Raw genomic sequence first — 17,133 nt, 5'->3', positions numbered from 1 at the left:
CCCAAGGAAGAAGGCTAGTCTAAAACTTTTAGTTGAAGTCATATTGCCAAGTCTGCCTTGGGCCATTGTTTTATTTATATGAGGGAATGCGATGAGGGAATGCGATGAGATTTAAAGTGCTCATAATCTAGCTGTTGGCTAAAAAAGGGCCTTAGTTATTGCGTTTTTACTAATACCAAAAACAAAGAAAAACTAAATAAAGAGGAAATACCAGCATTCAAACAGTTAACAACCACATCAAATTAATCAAATATTTCAGACAAGGTGCATGCGTACATCAAATAAAACAGGTACTCAAAGTACTTGAGACAAGTGAAAGACTAATGAGTTTCACACACAAATGCAAATCATAACACAGAGGCCAATAACAACGTGAAGCAGTAATTCTTCAAACATCAAAGACCCAATGCATAAGTTAATTCAGCAAACCATATTGAAGACTTTCAACAGTAAAACATGACTTTCTTCACGTTCTCTTTCAGAACAGGAAGAGGTCGCACAGCAGCATTAGAAGTGGGCGATCTTGTACTTCGTCCACCAGCTGCGGCCATGCCTCCGCGACCAGCAGCAGCCCCACTAGTCATAGAGCCACTGTCTGAGGTCTCTGGCTCCATGTAGAAGCGAGCACGAAATGCAGCAAGATGGGCATAATAAGCCGGCGGAACTGTCAGATAGGTGAAAATATTAGAATAGGAGTACTGAAAACTAAAGTATACCATACAAGACTATCTTTAAATCATTAAGACAAGGAAGAAAGACTAACCGATTGAAACAGATCGGGTACATCTTGCATATCTGTCAAAAGTTGACACCATCAGCCAAATAACCAAAAAAAAGTATGTTTAAAAAACAAAGAAAATAGGAGCTTCATCCCTGCTAAACAACTCTACAAATAAAATTAATAAACAAGCAGATGTCTATTACAAATACAGTTTTCCCTCTCAATTCAGCAGTGCCTTCATCATATAGCTAACACATACTTCGTGCAAAAGAAACTATACAGTTTAAGGTCATCTCATGCAGCTAGAGATAGAAAACCATACCAAGTACTAGCTAAAAAGCATATTTCAGATGGTAGGAAAACTGATTAATAAAAACAATCAGAAAAACAACTAGCTACACTACAATTGACACTAGTCACCAGCTCAGAACCCTCTCTTTACTTAAATTACACAAGTTCGACAACTGATCCAGTCTTACTCCGTAACTCTTCGAAAATCTTCAAACCTCTTTCCATTTAATTAAAGAACTTCGACCTTAATGGCTACAATACTGTCGAGCTTTCACAATGAAATTCTAACATATGCTACAAATACAAGCCTACAAAACCTTATCCTCTCATATCATAATTCAATGTTCTGAGTTAAATCAAATCAGAACTTGCAATTGAACAAGAAATTGAGGGAACAATTGGCATATTCTACATTAATTCAGAAAATTCAATAGGCCTTCATTTAACTACTAAAGAATCAAAACCTAATGTCACACAGATCAATACTCAACATTTTAATTTCTCAACCTCCCTACTAACGAACAACCCCAATCCTCAAAGACAACTACATCAAAGGTTAACCATAATAACTGAAAGAGGAATATTCACATCGCAGAAAGAAGTGCGGCTTTTGAAAAGAAGATAAAATAATTTTTCTGCATACTAAATTAATCATCATACACAAAAACAATATATGGAATTTGTTTTTCTACAAAAAGGATATACAATGTATATTAAAAAGAAAAAGGAAAAAGGCAAGAAAGTGGTTAAATAGCAAAATCAGTTGACCATTTTATTCCAATTAAGTAACTGTTTGGTTGACGCAAACTCAAGAAAGTGGCTTACATAGTGGCTTACATAGTCCCACTAGGAAAGTTGATAATCTTATGGGAAGCTATTTGCCCCAATGGTAACCAAGTAACTTTAACAATCCCCATGAATTCGATTACAAAATTTTATCCCCACATATTTACGAATTTCATGGGAAAGTTTACATCCTATGTGAAGCAAACGACCACTAGAATAGCCTTCTTTTTAACCAATAACCAATGAAAACCAGTAAAAAAAAACTAAATACTATACCCCTAACCCCTTTTTCGACCTTTTAGAACAGTAAATCCCAAGTACCAAATTCTTCTTCCTCAACATCTTACGGTCTTATCAGACAAGGAGAGAAGAATGCTCAGCAAAGACTAGTCTACCAGCAAGGAAAGAAAAGAAAAGAAAAGAAAAGAAAAGGGCAAGCTAAAGAATCATGGGGAAGCACTCAAAGCAGTAACTAAAAAGTGGAACACAATTCAATTGAGGAGAGAGAATCTCTACAGTATATATATATATATATATATATATATATATATATATATATATATATATATATATATATATAATTGCAACTCCTTCCCTCTATATAAACTTGTGGGAAGTGGGTCAAATTGTACAGAATACACAGAAAATAAGGTAGTAGGACTAAAAAACACAAACACTATCAAACAAACAGAGACAATGCAGATAACCCAAGGAACTTACGTATAGCAGAGGTTATTCGTCAAGGACTGTAACTCATCAGCTGTAAAGTTATTTTCATCCCACAAGACATGATAATGTGCTGGCCTGCTAGTACCCTACAATCATGAACAGATACAAATTTAGAATCCAAAGGCTGTAAGCAAATTAAAATCCATAAGAAGATGAAATATACAAAACTGAGCTGCAATGAAAAACCTGAATGCCAGCATGACTACATAGGTAAAAGTCAAATTCAGTTGGGTGACATATCTTAGAATCAACAACAGTACCTGCAACATCAAACAAAGAGGGTTCATAAAACAGATTAAAATTTTAGATCTGGCCATTCAAAAATGAAAGTACAGAATAATGACCCGGCAATATGTTTCCACTCCTATCAACTGAGTTTCGATCATGATGGTTGTTGGCAAATAGTCTTGTATGATGACGCTTTTGGACCACAACAAATGTCACAGGTGGTTGGTAATCTGGCTCCAACGAAGCACATGCCTGCTAGAACAAACAGTGACAAATAAAAGGTCAATAAATGATGCCAACAAAATTTAAAATTGATGGTGTCAAAAGTAAACTAGAGGTGAAGGAAGTTTGACCTTTCGAATAGCATCAAGTTCATACAGCAACACTTGATAAAATTGACCCTCGCTCACCCCATCCCTTCACGCAGATAACAGAACGAGTCAAGGAAAAAGCACAAGACCAAATCTAACAAACAGAAATAAAATGTGAAAGAGAACCTGTAAAATATGATCCTCAGTGGTTTGTGGCCTGTTGACCTACGGAAAGATATGAGGAGTTCCCTACAAAACAAAGGAAAATTTTGTAATGCATAAGTTAATGCCAAATTTATATATCTTGGACGAAGGGAAAAGTCAGTAGCACAAGCAGCTATAATACTTGATCATTCCTCCGGTAATTTGCCCCCTGCTGGGATCTTGCCAGGTTTTGTACAAATCTTGGATCAGCTCCTGACGATGTGCTTGAGCAGATACCAGACCAGCATACTTTGTGACTTCGGGCCAATCTTGAGAGGCAACGACCTGAAACCACAAGACATTTGTTTAAGTTTGACAAAAAAAAAACTACAGCAGCAAACAACTCCCAGTCCAGATCCTAAGACCAGCATACTTCGTATATCAAATATAAACAGGCAAATTTGCGGATTCATCTTAGAAAAGAATTTAAAAATTGGTCAAATATTTTATTCAAAGAAATAATAAATAAATTAAAAAAAATAAAAGCAGAAAAGTTAAATTTGGATAGAATAGTATAAAAGAGCAAACACAAAGTACGTACAGCAGCAATGGATGGACTGGAATCTTCTCCGGGGTGAGGATGAGTAACATCAGCACCAAATATAATGGTTGGCCGGTCGCTGACAAGTGGTATGCGTCTTGATATTGCATCAACAAGGACAGTGTTCCTTCCACCAACCTTCACATTAATTTTCAGAGCAACATTTGCCAAATATTGCTTACTCATCTTAAACACATGTTTGGTCAAGCAACACTGTGAAACAATTCCAAGTTCAGTTTCACAAATCCTTTTCAGATCACCTGAAAAACAAGAAATTTATCAGTTACGGAATCATTAAAAGTAACTATATTGCGCTCAATAGTAATAGTTATTACCATAGAGAGAGCCATTGTTATCGGGGAGAATGACTATAAGCAAATCAATCTCTTTTTTCTGTTGCTGCGATTTACTCATAGCAGTCATGGCATCATGATATCGAGTTTTTAAAGCCTTTTCAACCTGGTCTGGACGAGCAGAGATACCTGGAAGTACAGGTTCTGGATTGTAGCTCTGAGAGTATACACAAGAATTTGGTAAAAAAGCCCCCATAAAAAAAATGAAAATACATAAGAGCAAGGAAAGAGAATGTGAGTAATAGCATATCATAACATAACAAAAAAATTGAACATTGAGTCCACAAACATCAAAGAATACAGTAGAAGATACTTACCATGCCAGAAATATGACACATTTGGGCAAGCTCAGAGCAGAAACTACGAGCAACACCATCTTGCACATTGCGTGAAAAATTTATGCAGAACCAATTATTCACTGTTCCCCCGTTAACCATTTTCTGTCGAAAAAATAGTAGGAATAAATACCAATCATGACACAAAGAAAGCCTAAATGTATTTTGCTACCAAATTTCAGCATAATCCAATTCAATTATCAACAGGAACAAGCATATTTAATCAAAACAATACAGCAGAACATAGAGAGAAATCATTCAGAATGATAAGAATACCAATTCATTGATGATATAAGAAAACATTTTACAACGTTAGCAACGCAAATGGTAATTGACAACTTTTCAAGAAAAAGGTTGCATGTTTCGAAAAAGACATGGTTCCACACCAATATGATACATACAAGCATCAGCCACAATTAAAGACTTGAGTGCATGTTTACTCAATAAACCACCAGACAGGAATTCTGCATGTTAATTAAAAGAAATAGATAGCTAAATAAACAAAAAGAAGTAACATACATCATGCTCGCATAACCTCTAGAACAACTATAACTCAAACCAATTTAAACAAGATCACTCTGCCTAGGACTGGACAGTGAACAAATGAAAATGCAAAATAGGCCAAAGAATTACTTTGTTCATCATATTCCACTGACCAACTTGGGGTAGACAGTTCTTCTCCCTACCACTATCATGGTATTTGAGCTGCAAAAAAAGAAAAAGAAAGTTACAATCAACAGCATATTTTAGATTAATTTCAGTGAGATGAATCTGCAGTGATTTGGAAATTTTGAACTTTAACCACTCCCACACCCCTTCTCCCAAAAAAAAAAAAAAAATATATATATATATATATATAAAATAAAAAATAAAAAAAAAAACGGATCTGTTTTTAATGGAAAATAGCCATAGTATTTTCTTGATTCCATACAATTTCATAGACGATTTTTAATATACACCCGGGTGCGGTGAACCCACCCAAGATAAGTATTTCTCTATAATTGATGATTAAATTAACACTAACCACCTAAATGAGAAAAAATACTCTATGGTGCACCGTGCACCCGGATCTATGTAAAAATCTCTCCAATTTCATTGAACCTAATAATTAAGGCAAGAAATACTAATTTCTGACCTTTAAGCACAAATTAGTTACGCTTCAGAACATGCAGGTGAAAACAAAATGATTCTTTCAAATCATTATCCTCTATGACTTCATAACAATTTTTGTAGAAATAACTAATCAAATTTGTTCTTCATAATCATATAGTCCTTTCTATTATATCGAACTCATTTCAATCTTGCTAGCTCCTACACATAATGATTGATTTGATTGAACAATATACACTCTAGCAGGATAATATCTTGACCAAATAAAACAATTTTACATTACATACCCACGGAGCAGGAAGAACACGTGCTTCAACACTAGCAAGCCTCTCATCAATTTTAATCCCAAATTCTTGGGCATAAGGATCAGCATGATATGCATTGTGATGGACAGTCTGAAAAAGAAGCAACAAGGAACAGTGGTAAATTAACAGTGAATAGCATCACACTTGTAAGTAAAGTGCTGGCTGTAACCACAAAAGATCACCGAAAAAAATTTATATACATTTGAGGAAGAACACTTCGAACAAAACAAGTCATATTTTCGTTATATATCTTCCAAAGGTATCGAATTAGTAAAGTGCTGACTGTAACCACAAAAGATCACCGAAAAATTTTTATATACATTTGAGGAAGACTATTTCCAAACTAAACAAGTCATATTTTCTTTATATATCATCCAAAGATATCGAATTAGTTTAGCACAACAAGAAAAAATCCATAGAATGAGATATATAATAAAAAGGGCAAACCTCAAACATGAATCCCCATACAAAAAGGGGCATACCAACGTCTTGGGAAAAAAAGACAGTTACACAGCCAAGCTAGTACAAGCATGACAAAGGTCAAGTAAGCAACAAAGATAGTCAGATACACCAAGCCACATGCCCACTTTTGATAAAATGTAAAGTATGATTTAGCAGGGTCAAATTTAATTTTAGAAATTATTCAAAAAAATTAAATAAAAAATATAAAAAACAAAGCAAACAATAAGGAGAAGGGATAAAATAAAAGCAGGTACATGAGCACCCATGAGACAAACCTGAACAATGTCACGCTCCCTCTCTTGAGGACGTTGACAAGTCACCTTCAGCAAAGCTGTAATTTGTCTTTCATTTAATCTTTTAGAATATCGTTGCCCTTCAACAATCTTGCAAACCTACATAATAAGGTACCGATCAGACACTCATAGGAGGATTAAATGTTAATTCATACAAACGCCAGAAAAGATGATCACACAGCTAACAACCTCCATGGGCAAATAATTTGGCCTCTGTTGGTTCCCAACTTGAAGACATGGCCACTGTGTGTGTTGGATTACAAATCCGTAGGTCTCATAGAAATACTCCACAACTGACTTCATCGTTCCCCTTTCATCAACAGGAAAACTAAACCAAAATAGTAGAAAAAATAGCCATGATCAACATTTGAAAGCATATAAAAAATCAGAACAGCTAAATAATTTGTTTTCTATTTTTGTAGCCGGCAAATTGAAAACAATCAAGAAGGCCTTACGTGAGTTCTCTCGTTGCCTGGGAAGTTAGTCCAGAAATTCTGTATTTTCTACGCATATTACCACGGTGTGTAACTTCAACCTTAACCCCTCTTAGAGCCTTCTTAATCTGTTGTCACCAAAAGAAATGAGAAAAAAAGAAATAAAATATATTAAGGCAGAGCAGAATTGGGAAAACTATGCATTAAGTTTTTCCTAGGAAAACATATCATAAGCTAGCCAAGAGGCAACCGCACATAAGCATATAATAATAAATGACAACCCCACAGCCTTTTTTCCAAGGTAATTATTTTAACACATCAAACCACTCCTCAGTTTACTCTCACCATCCCATTCCCATCTTAATCATCCCAACAACAAATGTCAGAAATTTAAATAAAAAAATTAATCAAATGTAAAATAAAAAGGATTAATGGAACTTATTGGGTAAGTGCTATATTTACATTTGAGAGAGATGCAAAACACAAAGGGAAAAGATAGAAAACACTTGCCTTCACTCGATCAGAATCGGACAATGGCCTAGAAGTAACATCCCGGTTCAGTAGCTGGGTCACAAAGTCAATGACAGGCAATGGCTCAATGAAAGCAGTGGAAGACATATCTGCAAACCACATTAAAATATTCAGCATAAAAGGAAGAAAACATAGCTGATTGATATAAATTAAAATACAGGCAGTATCATGAAATCAACCTATATTCAGAGATAGACCCATCTGAGTTGGTCGGATACTCTGATAAAATCCACGCCAGCTTTCTAAACCCTCTCCCAGCGGCTGCCTCCGCCCTAGATGGGGAGAATAAAAAGAGCGGCCTACTGGTGAATAACTGCAGATTTGAGATACAACCATGTAAGTGCAAAAACATAAAGGTAACCAGATACAACTGCACCAAAATAATGAAGCAAAACGAGAACGCACCGCGTGGTGGGCAATTCACGTAATACTATGTCAAGAACCTGCAGAGCCTCCTGAGGTGCATCAGCCTGCCTTCCTTGCAGAAACATTCCCAAATGGTGCAAGTCTACTCGTGCAGCCAGCTTGATCACAACCTTAAATTCTCTCTCTCTCCTGCTACAAACAATATCACACCTTAACAAATAACCAACCACATCAAACATTTATATGAGAAACCAATGTATAGACCGGACCTTGGTGCCCCAGTTCCATCATCCTCATCAACAAGAGTAATTCTAAATTCTTTACTAGTAAATGGTAGAGGGCCTGCAGTATATAGACTTTTTCTTCCATCATAAGCCGGAAGTCGCCTTCCAAGATGAGATTCTCTATACAACTTCACCAATTGTGCCATAACAGCACGGTTCACACCCCGCGATGTCACCTCTGGCACGATTGAAACCTGTAACATTTACCAATCATGTAAAAGCACATAGAGATACAAAGGAATGAAAGACAAATAGATAGAGATAATTATTACATCATATTGGTGCAAATCCTTATCAGGCAATTCAGCAAAGAAGTGATTCGCTTTCACAATGCACCTGGTGCCAGTGCTACCCTTCCCAGGACGAAGGGGGAACCTCACTGACTTGCTGCTAGCAGGCAAAGGCTGAATAGCCTGAGAAGATGGCTCTTCAACAGACAGTTGTTCAAACTGCTGCTGAACCTGGGATGATCCAGCCTGCAAAGGAGACACAGACGAACTGGCCTCACCCTGTTCTGCCGGCTTTCCAGGAGTCATCGCTTGAATAGGCTGACCCCCAGGTTGGTAGGAACCCTGGGAAGCTTGGTGCAGCTCGGGAACTGAAGGGCGATAGGACCCACTGATAGGACCACCACCACGGCCACCACCAGCACCACTACCACCGCGGCGCTGAGGTGGGGCCCCACCTCGTGGATGCTGCTGAGCACCCCTGCCTTGGTACTCTGCAGATCCACCAGACTGTTGCGAGGACATGCCACCACGCTGGCCACCACCACGTCCACCACCATATCCTCCACGACCTCCTTGTCCCTGGGGCCCCCAACCTCTTCCTCCACCTGGGTGACCACCAGCAGCTTGTTGTGGTGGCATAGATTGACCACCTCCGCCTCTTCCACCACTCCCTCCAGCTTGCTGGGGATGAGAGCTCTCTCCTTCCCCATGTTGTTCAGTTCTCTTCTTCCTCACCATTATGCCAACTGCTTCAACAAATAAAAAGATTCAATAAATCAACGAGACAAATATACCCACCACATACAACAGCCACCCAGCATATTGATACACTTAGAAGAACAAAAGTTAAAGCAAACCAAAACTTCGTCTCGTTAACAAAAAAAAAACACAAACTTGAAAATAAACAAACAATGAACAACAGAAAAAAAGAGCTTCAACAAGTATATAAAGCATGTTTTACCAAGTAATGAACAAAAATCCGAAGTGATTTAGTTCAATTGAATAATGTGCATCATACAACTTGTGGCAAGAACACAGAATTAGATTAAACGTTAAAGAGGAAATTTAAAGGAGTGCAAAACACACAATTTCATTCCATATGCTCAACCATCATCAACAACAGCAAAGCAAGCAAACAAAACAAAGTTGGAAAAACGACATAAATAGTAACAAAGCCATCATTCTCAAGCCAAAAAAACGACACTTTATGAATGCGTACACAGAATCAAAATTACACAAACAGCAACAGCATAAACACAACACAGACAAAAAAAAAATCAAAACCCATTAAAATCAAAACACACAAAAACACGAATTTTCAGAAACAGAATTCAAAACATCATCAAATCAAAAGTTAGAAATTTCAATTTCGCACAATTACAAACCAAACAAGTACACAACCGATAAAAATTAAGCAAACCCTAACAAGAAAATCCCAAAAAGTAACCCTATAATCGCGCAAAACCAACAAAATCGAACATCAAAAGCATCAACAAAAAACGTAAAATAAGATCCAAATTGCGAAGAAAAACACAACGATCTAACAAAACTCAAACAAACCCAGAACAACAAGTTAGGGCCAAAAAAAAACCGCCTTTAAAATCGGAATGCAAGCAATTCAACAAAATCACAGAAGAGATAAACTAGATCCATGAAATCAGAGCAAAATAACAGCAAAAATTGAAGAAAGATACCGCTGATTTGACCTAAAAAGACACGAATTTTGCACTATCGGAAACAATTTCCTCTCGCCGCCGAGTACCCGACAGAGAGTGGAGAGAGAGCGAAAAGGAAGAGAGAGAAAATAGCGAAAATAAATTAAAAACGGCGTCTTCTACCCAAAAGCCAATAATCTACGAAGAAATGCAGTATATAAAGCCAGAAATGGGGGTGTGAAATGATCATTTTACCCCTAAAGGGATTTTGTTTTTAAGTGTTTGGATGAATGTGTTTGGTGATGATGTGGGAGTGGCAGGATTGGAAGAAGTGACCCCAATGGGATTTATGTGTGGGACCTGTTTGTTGGTGATGTGGAATTATGTGAGTACGTGGCATCGCGTGAATTCAACAAGTTGGATAGGTCTTTTGTTAGGATTTTTGCTTTCAAACTAGACTAGTATATGATGGAACTCTCAAAGGTTTGTGATAGATTTGAGGCTTGTTTGGAGATTGATTGTCGGTTGTTTTTCTTAGTTTTTCTGATGAACTATTTGTATTAGCTTTTAGGGGCAATTTGTGATAGATTTAGGGCTTGTTTGGCAATTGATTGTCGGCTGTTTTTTTTTTAGTTGTTCTGATCAACTATTTGTATTAGCTTTTAGGGGCAATTTGTGATGGATTTAGGGCTTGTTTAGTGATTGAATGTCAGTTGTTTTATTTAGTTGTTGTGGTCAACTATTTGTATTAGCTTTGTAGGTGGATGTTTGATTGTTAGCTAGTTAAATAAATAAATATAATCACTCTAAAATTGTTACAATAAAACTAAGAAGTTGTATTAATATCAAGGATTTATAGTATAAGATGGTAGGAAGAAGAAGAAGAAAACAAAACAAAAATAAAAATGCTTAGTTAACATTGAACATATTCCCTTATTTAGAGCTTTAATGTCATATCTAGCTTCAAATGCTCACTTGTTTCATCTTAAATTCTTTTTCCAGATCTATTATATACGGTATCATCTTTTCTAATTGACCGAGATATCAAACAATATTGTTGTCTACTACTAATCATCTCGATTCCGATCCTATCCCCTTATTTAGAGCTTCAATTTTGGATTCAGTTTCAAGCGCTCACACATTTCATCTTCTCCCTCTAGATGCATTATATATGGTATAGGCTTTTCCGATTGACTAAGATTAGACGATTGATGCAATATGTCTTATTACTCTATCATTAACCAACACTTGGGCGATTAACGCGCGCGATTCGCATGCTATACCTAACAATGTGCGGGAAACTTTTTCGTGTTGACCTTATGTGTACAACTTTAGGTATTAGTATCATTAATGAGGGAAAGTATGTAAACAGGTATTTTTTAAGGATATGTCTGCACGATATTCTTAAAAGTTCAAAAAAAAAAAAAAAAGGCAATCAACCTTAATGAGGGCTAATAAGTTAATTAAAAATTTAGAGGGTATAATTGTTCAAATACTATTCATAAGAATTATCTCAAACTTTCTAAAAGGTAGGGATATCATCCAGAATCTAAATAATGGTACCTCTCCGCTGTTAGACTATTTTTCTTTACTATCTTCGATGCTAAATATCCACTCTGAAAATTCTTTGATACCTTGTAAGTTCGAATTTGAGCTTTTAACTTCATTCCACATATCTCGTGTTAAAGATAGTGCACGACAAAAATCCCACAACTATGAAGAGTTAATGGCTAAAAAAACAATATCTTTGGCTTCCTTTCGAAATTAAATGATTGGTAAAATTTGTCGGAAGTCACCTCCAAAGCACAATTGCCTTGCCATTGGAGGGTTGCTCTGTACTCTTGGGATTAATTAGAAAATTGCATAATATTCCTCAAAAAAAAAATAACCATTGGAGCTTCATTCACGCAAATCATAAGTTTTATCTTGATCAAAAGAGTAGTCAAGGGTGATCTTTCCTTGATGTTGCAAGTTGTGTCTTCATTTTCATTTATAGAAATTACAAATCTAGAATGACCAGTTCTGCCTCCAGAAAGAAGAAGAGATGCAATTCCACTTGACCAACATTAAGTACAATTTCACCCTAACGTCGAATAGCATCTGAAATTATTTTCCACATGAAGGTTTTTCTTATTCCACCTTACCCATGAAGAAAGAAAATACCTCCTTTACCTCCATTAAGAGCACTTACTTTTTTTTTTCCAATCATAAACTCCTTTATGTTCATTAATGGGACATGAAAGTAGACTTTTATGTTATTTATCCATGGAAACCCGATCGTAACTAGTTCTTCTATCTTGAATAAGCTTATTAATAAGGCCATCAGAGACTAAACTTTGATTAGGATATGCCATTATTTGCAGGAAATTGTATAAGACTGTGTAGTTGCCCGTACATTAAAGCAACTTTTCAATTTCAGCTAAAGTGTGATCTTTCAATTAATTCATCTTCACTTATATGAATGTTTAATAACAAAAGGTTAGTTTTTGGCCCAGGCATGTCCTGGGTCATTATAATGTATATAAAAACTGAGCTTTTATAATAAATTAGTGTGTGGCCCGGGCGATGCCCCAGATTGCTAGTTAGTACTTGTTCAGTTTGATAATCTTATACTTGTACATATACCACGTGGGGAGCTAGCAATCTTGAACACTTATGTATATATATACCATGTGTATAAAGAAATGAAAGAAGTAAAAGAAAAACAGGCAGTTACCTTTATACGAGTAGAAAAACTTTGGAAAATTTGAAGTTTGGAGGTCTTGAGTAGTCAAATCACCAACACCAAGAATTTGACCGGAAAACTCAAACAAACGGGCGCAATCTTCAACCACACGGCGGAGCTCTCGAAGATAGGGGAAAAACATAACTTTCTCTCTCTAAAAGCTCTGACTTCTTTCTAGAAAACACAAAAATCCAAAGTGTTTTTATGAAGTTAAACAAGTTCTATTTATAGGCAAATATACAGGGGCAAAATGATAAAATCATTTTTTCGCCGAAGAGACCAAACATCTCCTTTTCAAAAGATTTAACGTAGAAGTTCAAACAATTATAAAATCGTTCCGTCAGAATAAGCGGAGAAGACATACGGATACTATAAGGTTTGTTAAAAGAAACGACCAGGTCGGCGAATATAAATCATTAGCCCGAAAAAATAAAAGAGACAGTTGTCTCACTTAATATCAAGCAGCATCCTCTGACCGAATGATCTATTGGACTTTGAGCGAATAGCCAAAGGCAACCAGCCCATGAATAAATAAATAAAGGTGCTTCCCAAATTCAGGCGAACAGAAGAGTCCGCCCATTCCAACTGATTGCCTCAAAGTCCAACGCTCGAACAACAGCGTAATGATGAAATTTCAGAGGAGGCGGCACATATTGTACGAGTCACCCCCTTTGAGGGGCAAATGTTTAAGGTAAAAAATACCCACCACGTGATGGTCCAACCCCATGGTGACACATGGCCCAGTAAAAGGGTGACACGCGTCCCAATGGGAAGACAATTGTGGAAGCACAAGAGCACCTGAAAAGAGAGAAGGCCTCCCAGTTCCCGAGAAAAACGCCAAAAAGGCGCCCCTAGGGACACGTGTTCTCGCCTGATTACGATGCCAATTAGCGCCCTTCATTCTAGGTCATCAAACCCTAGAGGGCACACTTTTCCACCCCTATAAATACCCCAATCATTAGTGATAGGAGGGGTGGATTGAGACATATCATTCAAGGCATTTTAAATTGCTCTAACTTCTCTATACTTTCTCTCTCTAAAATCCTTTGTTTTATGGTTACTAACTTGACCGTCGGAGGCGAATATTCCGTCACCGGAATATTCATTATTTTACAAGTGTCTACGGCCATCCGAGCATATTGAAGACCTATATCCCGAGGGATTCCAAAAAACCTTGAAACAGCCATGCTTTGGAGGGAGAATTTAGTTCATAAATATCATGATGAAAGCTAGGATAGATGTTTTGACAAAATATTGGTTTAGTTTGTTGGTTTGAATATGTCATATGGTGTTGCGGTTATGACAACAAAAGTTATGACGTAATTGTTTGTTTAATTAATTTCATTGGTGTTGTCATGCTATTGATGTTCGTTTTATGATTTGTTTCTTTCATTTAATCCAATGTAGAAAAGTATACTTCATTGCTTGATTGTGCATAGTGATTTATTTGATTTTCATAGCACACCTTCCTTAGGCAATAAAAAGTATTTAGTAACATTCATCGATGATTTTCAAGGTTTTGTTATGTTTATTTATTGCATTCTAGTCCTTGACAAATTTAAAATCTTCAAGAATGAAATAGAATTGCAAACTAACGGAAAAATTAAAAGATTAAGAACCAATAATAAAGGAGGTGATGAATACTGTTTCGGGGTTTTCTGATGTCCTGCGGGAGAGTTATAATTCCGAGACTGGAACCGGACGCTTGTACCTGCAAAACAAACGGATGCTCCGGATGATTGGAGATCCGCCTCCGACGGTCAAGTTAGTACTTGATTAAGGAGTAATTAATGCGGAAATAAAAGTGATTGGGTCTCCCTAGGTGAGAGTGTTAAATGTGCGTCCTCCCCCTTAATGAGGATTAAGGGAGGTATTTATAACCTTGGGAAACGTGCCAATCCTAGGTTTAGGTTAACCTAGGGCTGATTGGGCTTCCCTTGGAAGTTGGGCCTAGGTGGCCGGTTTCTCCATTAGGCATGGAGGATGCCACGTGTCATGACATAATAGGTCCAGGGTGGACGAATAGGCGTGTGCCACGTGGCAAACCCTGACAGTTCCAACTGGGGGACACTTGGCAGGACCTGATTAGCCCACGTGGCGCATTCCGATTGGTGGGAGAAAAATCCCCTAATCATTTGCCCCTCACAGGTGGCACGTGACTGGTCACGTGTTACCTGTGACAGGTGTCGCACTGTAACAGGCGACGGCCTGCTACAGGTGTCACTGGGCGAAAGGCCGAGAGATTCTCCCGCCCAAATTTTGAATTTTGGAAGTGACCCTTCGCCTTCTCACTTCGCCTATATAAGGGAGTGTTGACTTCAGTCATTTTCACACTTGAGAACTTTTTAGAGAGAACATTCGGACCCCTGAACTTGCTCTGACATTTCGGACCCTTTCTGCCTACCGCCTGCTCTGACAAGCCGACTACACAGGATTTCCAGAACTCCGTCAACTTCACTCGTTCAGGTAACCGTCGGTTCTCTTACTCTTAATTTTCTCTTTATTTTATTCTTTTTTGAAATGGCACCACGGAAGCACACGACACGACCTAGGTTAGTGATCAGCCGGTCACCGAGGACGGCTGAATCTAGGACTAGGAGTGCCGCCTGCCCTTTTCTGGACCCATCTTTGCCCTTTATACAAAGTCCGACTATCTCTGTGTCTATGCAGAACATGATGGCCAGAACAAAAAGAACTGCTAGGATTTCGAACTCAGACGGCTCCTCCCACAGGGTGCCGATTAGTGAAACATCTAACCAGGCGCCAGATGTGGAAGTGAACCAAAGCGGCTTGAAAGCCGACAGTTCTGAGGGAGGAGTCAAAGTGACCCCTTCCAATTTTACAATTGACAAGTCTACATTCTCTCCTGCCCCTTTTGAAGGAGAGAAGGCGGGCCCCTCTGGGAGAAGGGAGGAGTCGTCCTCTTCGGACTCGTCAGAGGACGAATCCGAATCTAGCTCTTCTGGTCATACTTCTCTGGACACAGAAGAGAAAAACAGCCGCCTACAAGAGGCGAGGCTTTCTCACGCAGTTGAGAAGGGGGACAATTGGGCGGAACCATCCGCCTCTTACCGAGAGCAAAATACCCCCTACTACTGCACTGTCCCACGGGGCCGGATCACGGCTATGCAAGAGAAAGTGGGGAGCTTTATTGCGAACCACACAATGGGCCCGGCTTTTTAGTTTTCGTGCCGGATCCAGAAAACACAGTCGTCTGGCCGGCTGGTACTAGTTATGATGGCGCCTGCTTTGGCTGCTACGAGGCGGCCATCAAGGCTGGGCTGCGCTTCCCACTACATCCGGCTGTTCAGCGGATCTTGGATGGGTATGAGTTGGGGTTATGGCAGTTAGCCCCGAACTCCTGGGTCAACGTACTCGGCTATGTGGCCGGGTGCGAACTGCACGGGGTGGAGCCAAACTTCGAGGCTTTCGCCCACATGAACTACCTCAGCCGGACCCCTAAGTTGGGGTTATGGCATTCCCCACAGACGGCGCCAAAATGTTTCGGGGTTTTCTGATGTCCTGCGGGAGAGTTACAATTCCGAGACTGGAACCGGACGCTTGTACCTGCAAAACAAACGGATGCTCCGGATGATTGGAGATCCGCCTCCGACGGTCAAGTTAGTACTTGATTAAGGAGTAATTAATGTGGAAATAAAAGTGATTGGGTCTCCCTAGGTGAGAGTGTTAAATGTGCGTCCTCCCCCTTAATGAGGATTAAGGGAGGTATTTATAACCTTGGGAAACGTGCCAATCCTAGGTTTAGGTTAACCTAGGGCTGATTGGGCTTCCCTTGGAAGTTGGGTCTAGGTGGCCGGTTTCTCCATTAGGCATGGAGGATGCCACGTGTCATGACATAATAGGTCCAGGGTGGACGAATAGGCGTGTGCCACGTGGCAAACCCTGACAGTTCCAACTGGGGGACACTTGGCAGGACCTGATTGGCCCACGTGGCGCATTCCGATTGGTGGGAACAAAATCCTCTAATCAAATACTATAATCCAAGTTACTTCCAATCATAGGAATAGAACATGAAACTACCGTGACATATACACCACAACAAAATGGTGTAGCGGAAAGGAAGAATAGGACTTTACAAGAAAGGGTTGATTCCAAGTTATCCTATTCGGGTTTGAGTGACGGGTTTTGGGGAGAAGCGGTATTAAGCGCTTATTACATTTTAAACTAAGTTCCTATGAAAAGGAATGAGGAAACCCCATATGAACTATGGTACAAAAG

The 17,133-nt window shown here is 38.5% G+C and overlaps 1 protein-coding gene across 2 annotated transcripts; it reads right to left on the bottom strand.

Moving 5' to 3' along the window:
* Positions 1–216: 216 nt before the first annotated feature.
* LOC110733868 (protein argonaute 1-like) lies at positions 217–10,375 on the bottom strand. Of its 2 annotated transcripts, none has more exons than XM_021913952.1 (22): positions 10,209–10,375; positions 8,557–9,263; positions 8,270–8,478; positions 8,040–8,189; positions 7,814–7,947; positions 7,614–7,723; positions 7,125–7,231; positions 6,859–6,997; positions 6,652–6,768; positions 5,897–6,004; positions 5,133–5,204; positions 4,482–4,604; positions 4,147–4,321; positions 3,812–4,071; positions 3,413–3,555; positions 3,253–3,315; positions 3,109–3,172; positions 2,872–3,007; positions 2,714–2,787; positions 2,519–2,613; positions 764–795; positions 217–664 (listed from the first exon to the last, which is right to left on the bottom strand). In XM_021913952.1, the coding sequence occupies exons 2-22, from the start codon at positions 9,250–9,252 to the stop codon at positions 444–446; spliced, it is 3,228 nt and encodes a 1,075-aa protein (XP_021769644.1). In that variant the 5' UTR covers positions 9,253–9,263; positions 10,209–10,375; the 3' UTR covers positions 217–443. The 2 variants fall into 2 exon arrangements, with proteins under 2 accessions (XP_021769644.1, XP_021769636.1); XM_021913944.1 differs by having other exon boundaries at positions 8,557–9,260.
* Between the last annotated feature and the right edge of the window lie 6,758 nt (positions 10,376–17,133).

The sequence above is a fragment of the Chenopodium quinoa genome, unplaced genomic scaffold (assembly GCF_001683475.1).
Source record: "Chenopodium quinoa cultivar QQ74 unplaced genomic scaffold, ASM168347v1, whole genome shotgun sequence".
Lineage (NCBI taxonomy): Eukaryota > Viridiplantae > Streptophyta > Magnoliopsida > Caryophyllales > Amaranthaceae > Chenopodium > Chenopodium quinoa.
The sequence above is the reverse complement of the archived record's forward strand: the minus strand, read 5'-3'. Positions and strand labels throughout refer to the sequence as shown.

Excerpts from the sequence above, each read along its gene's own strand:
- LOC110733868 (XM_021913952.1), bottom strand. The coding sequence starts at position 9,252 with ATGGTGAGGAAGAAGAGAACTGAACAACATGGGGAAGGAGAGAGCTCT. Across the intron at positions 6,769-6,858 it reads CAAATTATTTGCCCATGGAG|GTTTGCAAGATTGTTGAAGG; the intron begins GTTGTTAGCTGT and ends CTTATTATGTAG. Across the intron at positions 2,614-2,713 it reads GTAGTCATGCTGGCATTCAG|GGTACTAGCAGGCCAGCACA; the intron begins GTTTTTCATTGC and ends TCATGATTGTAG.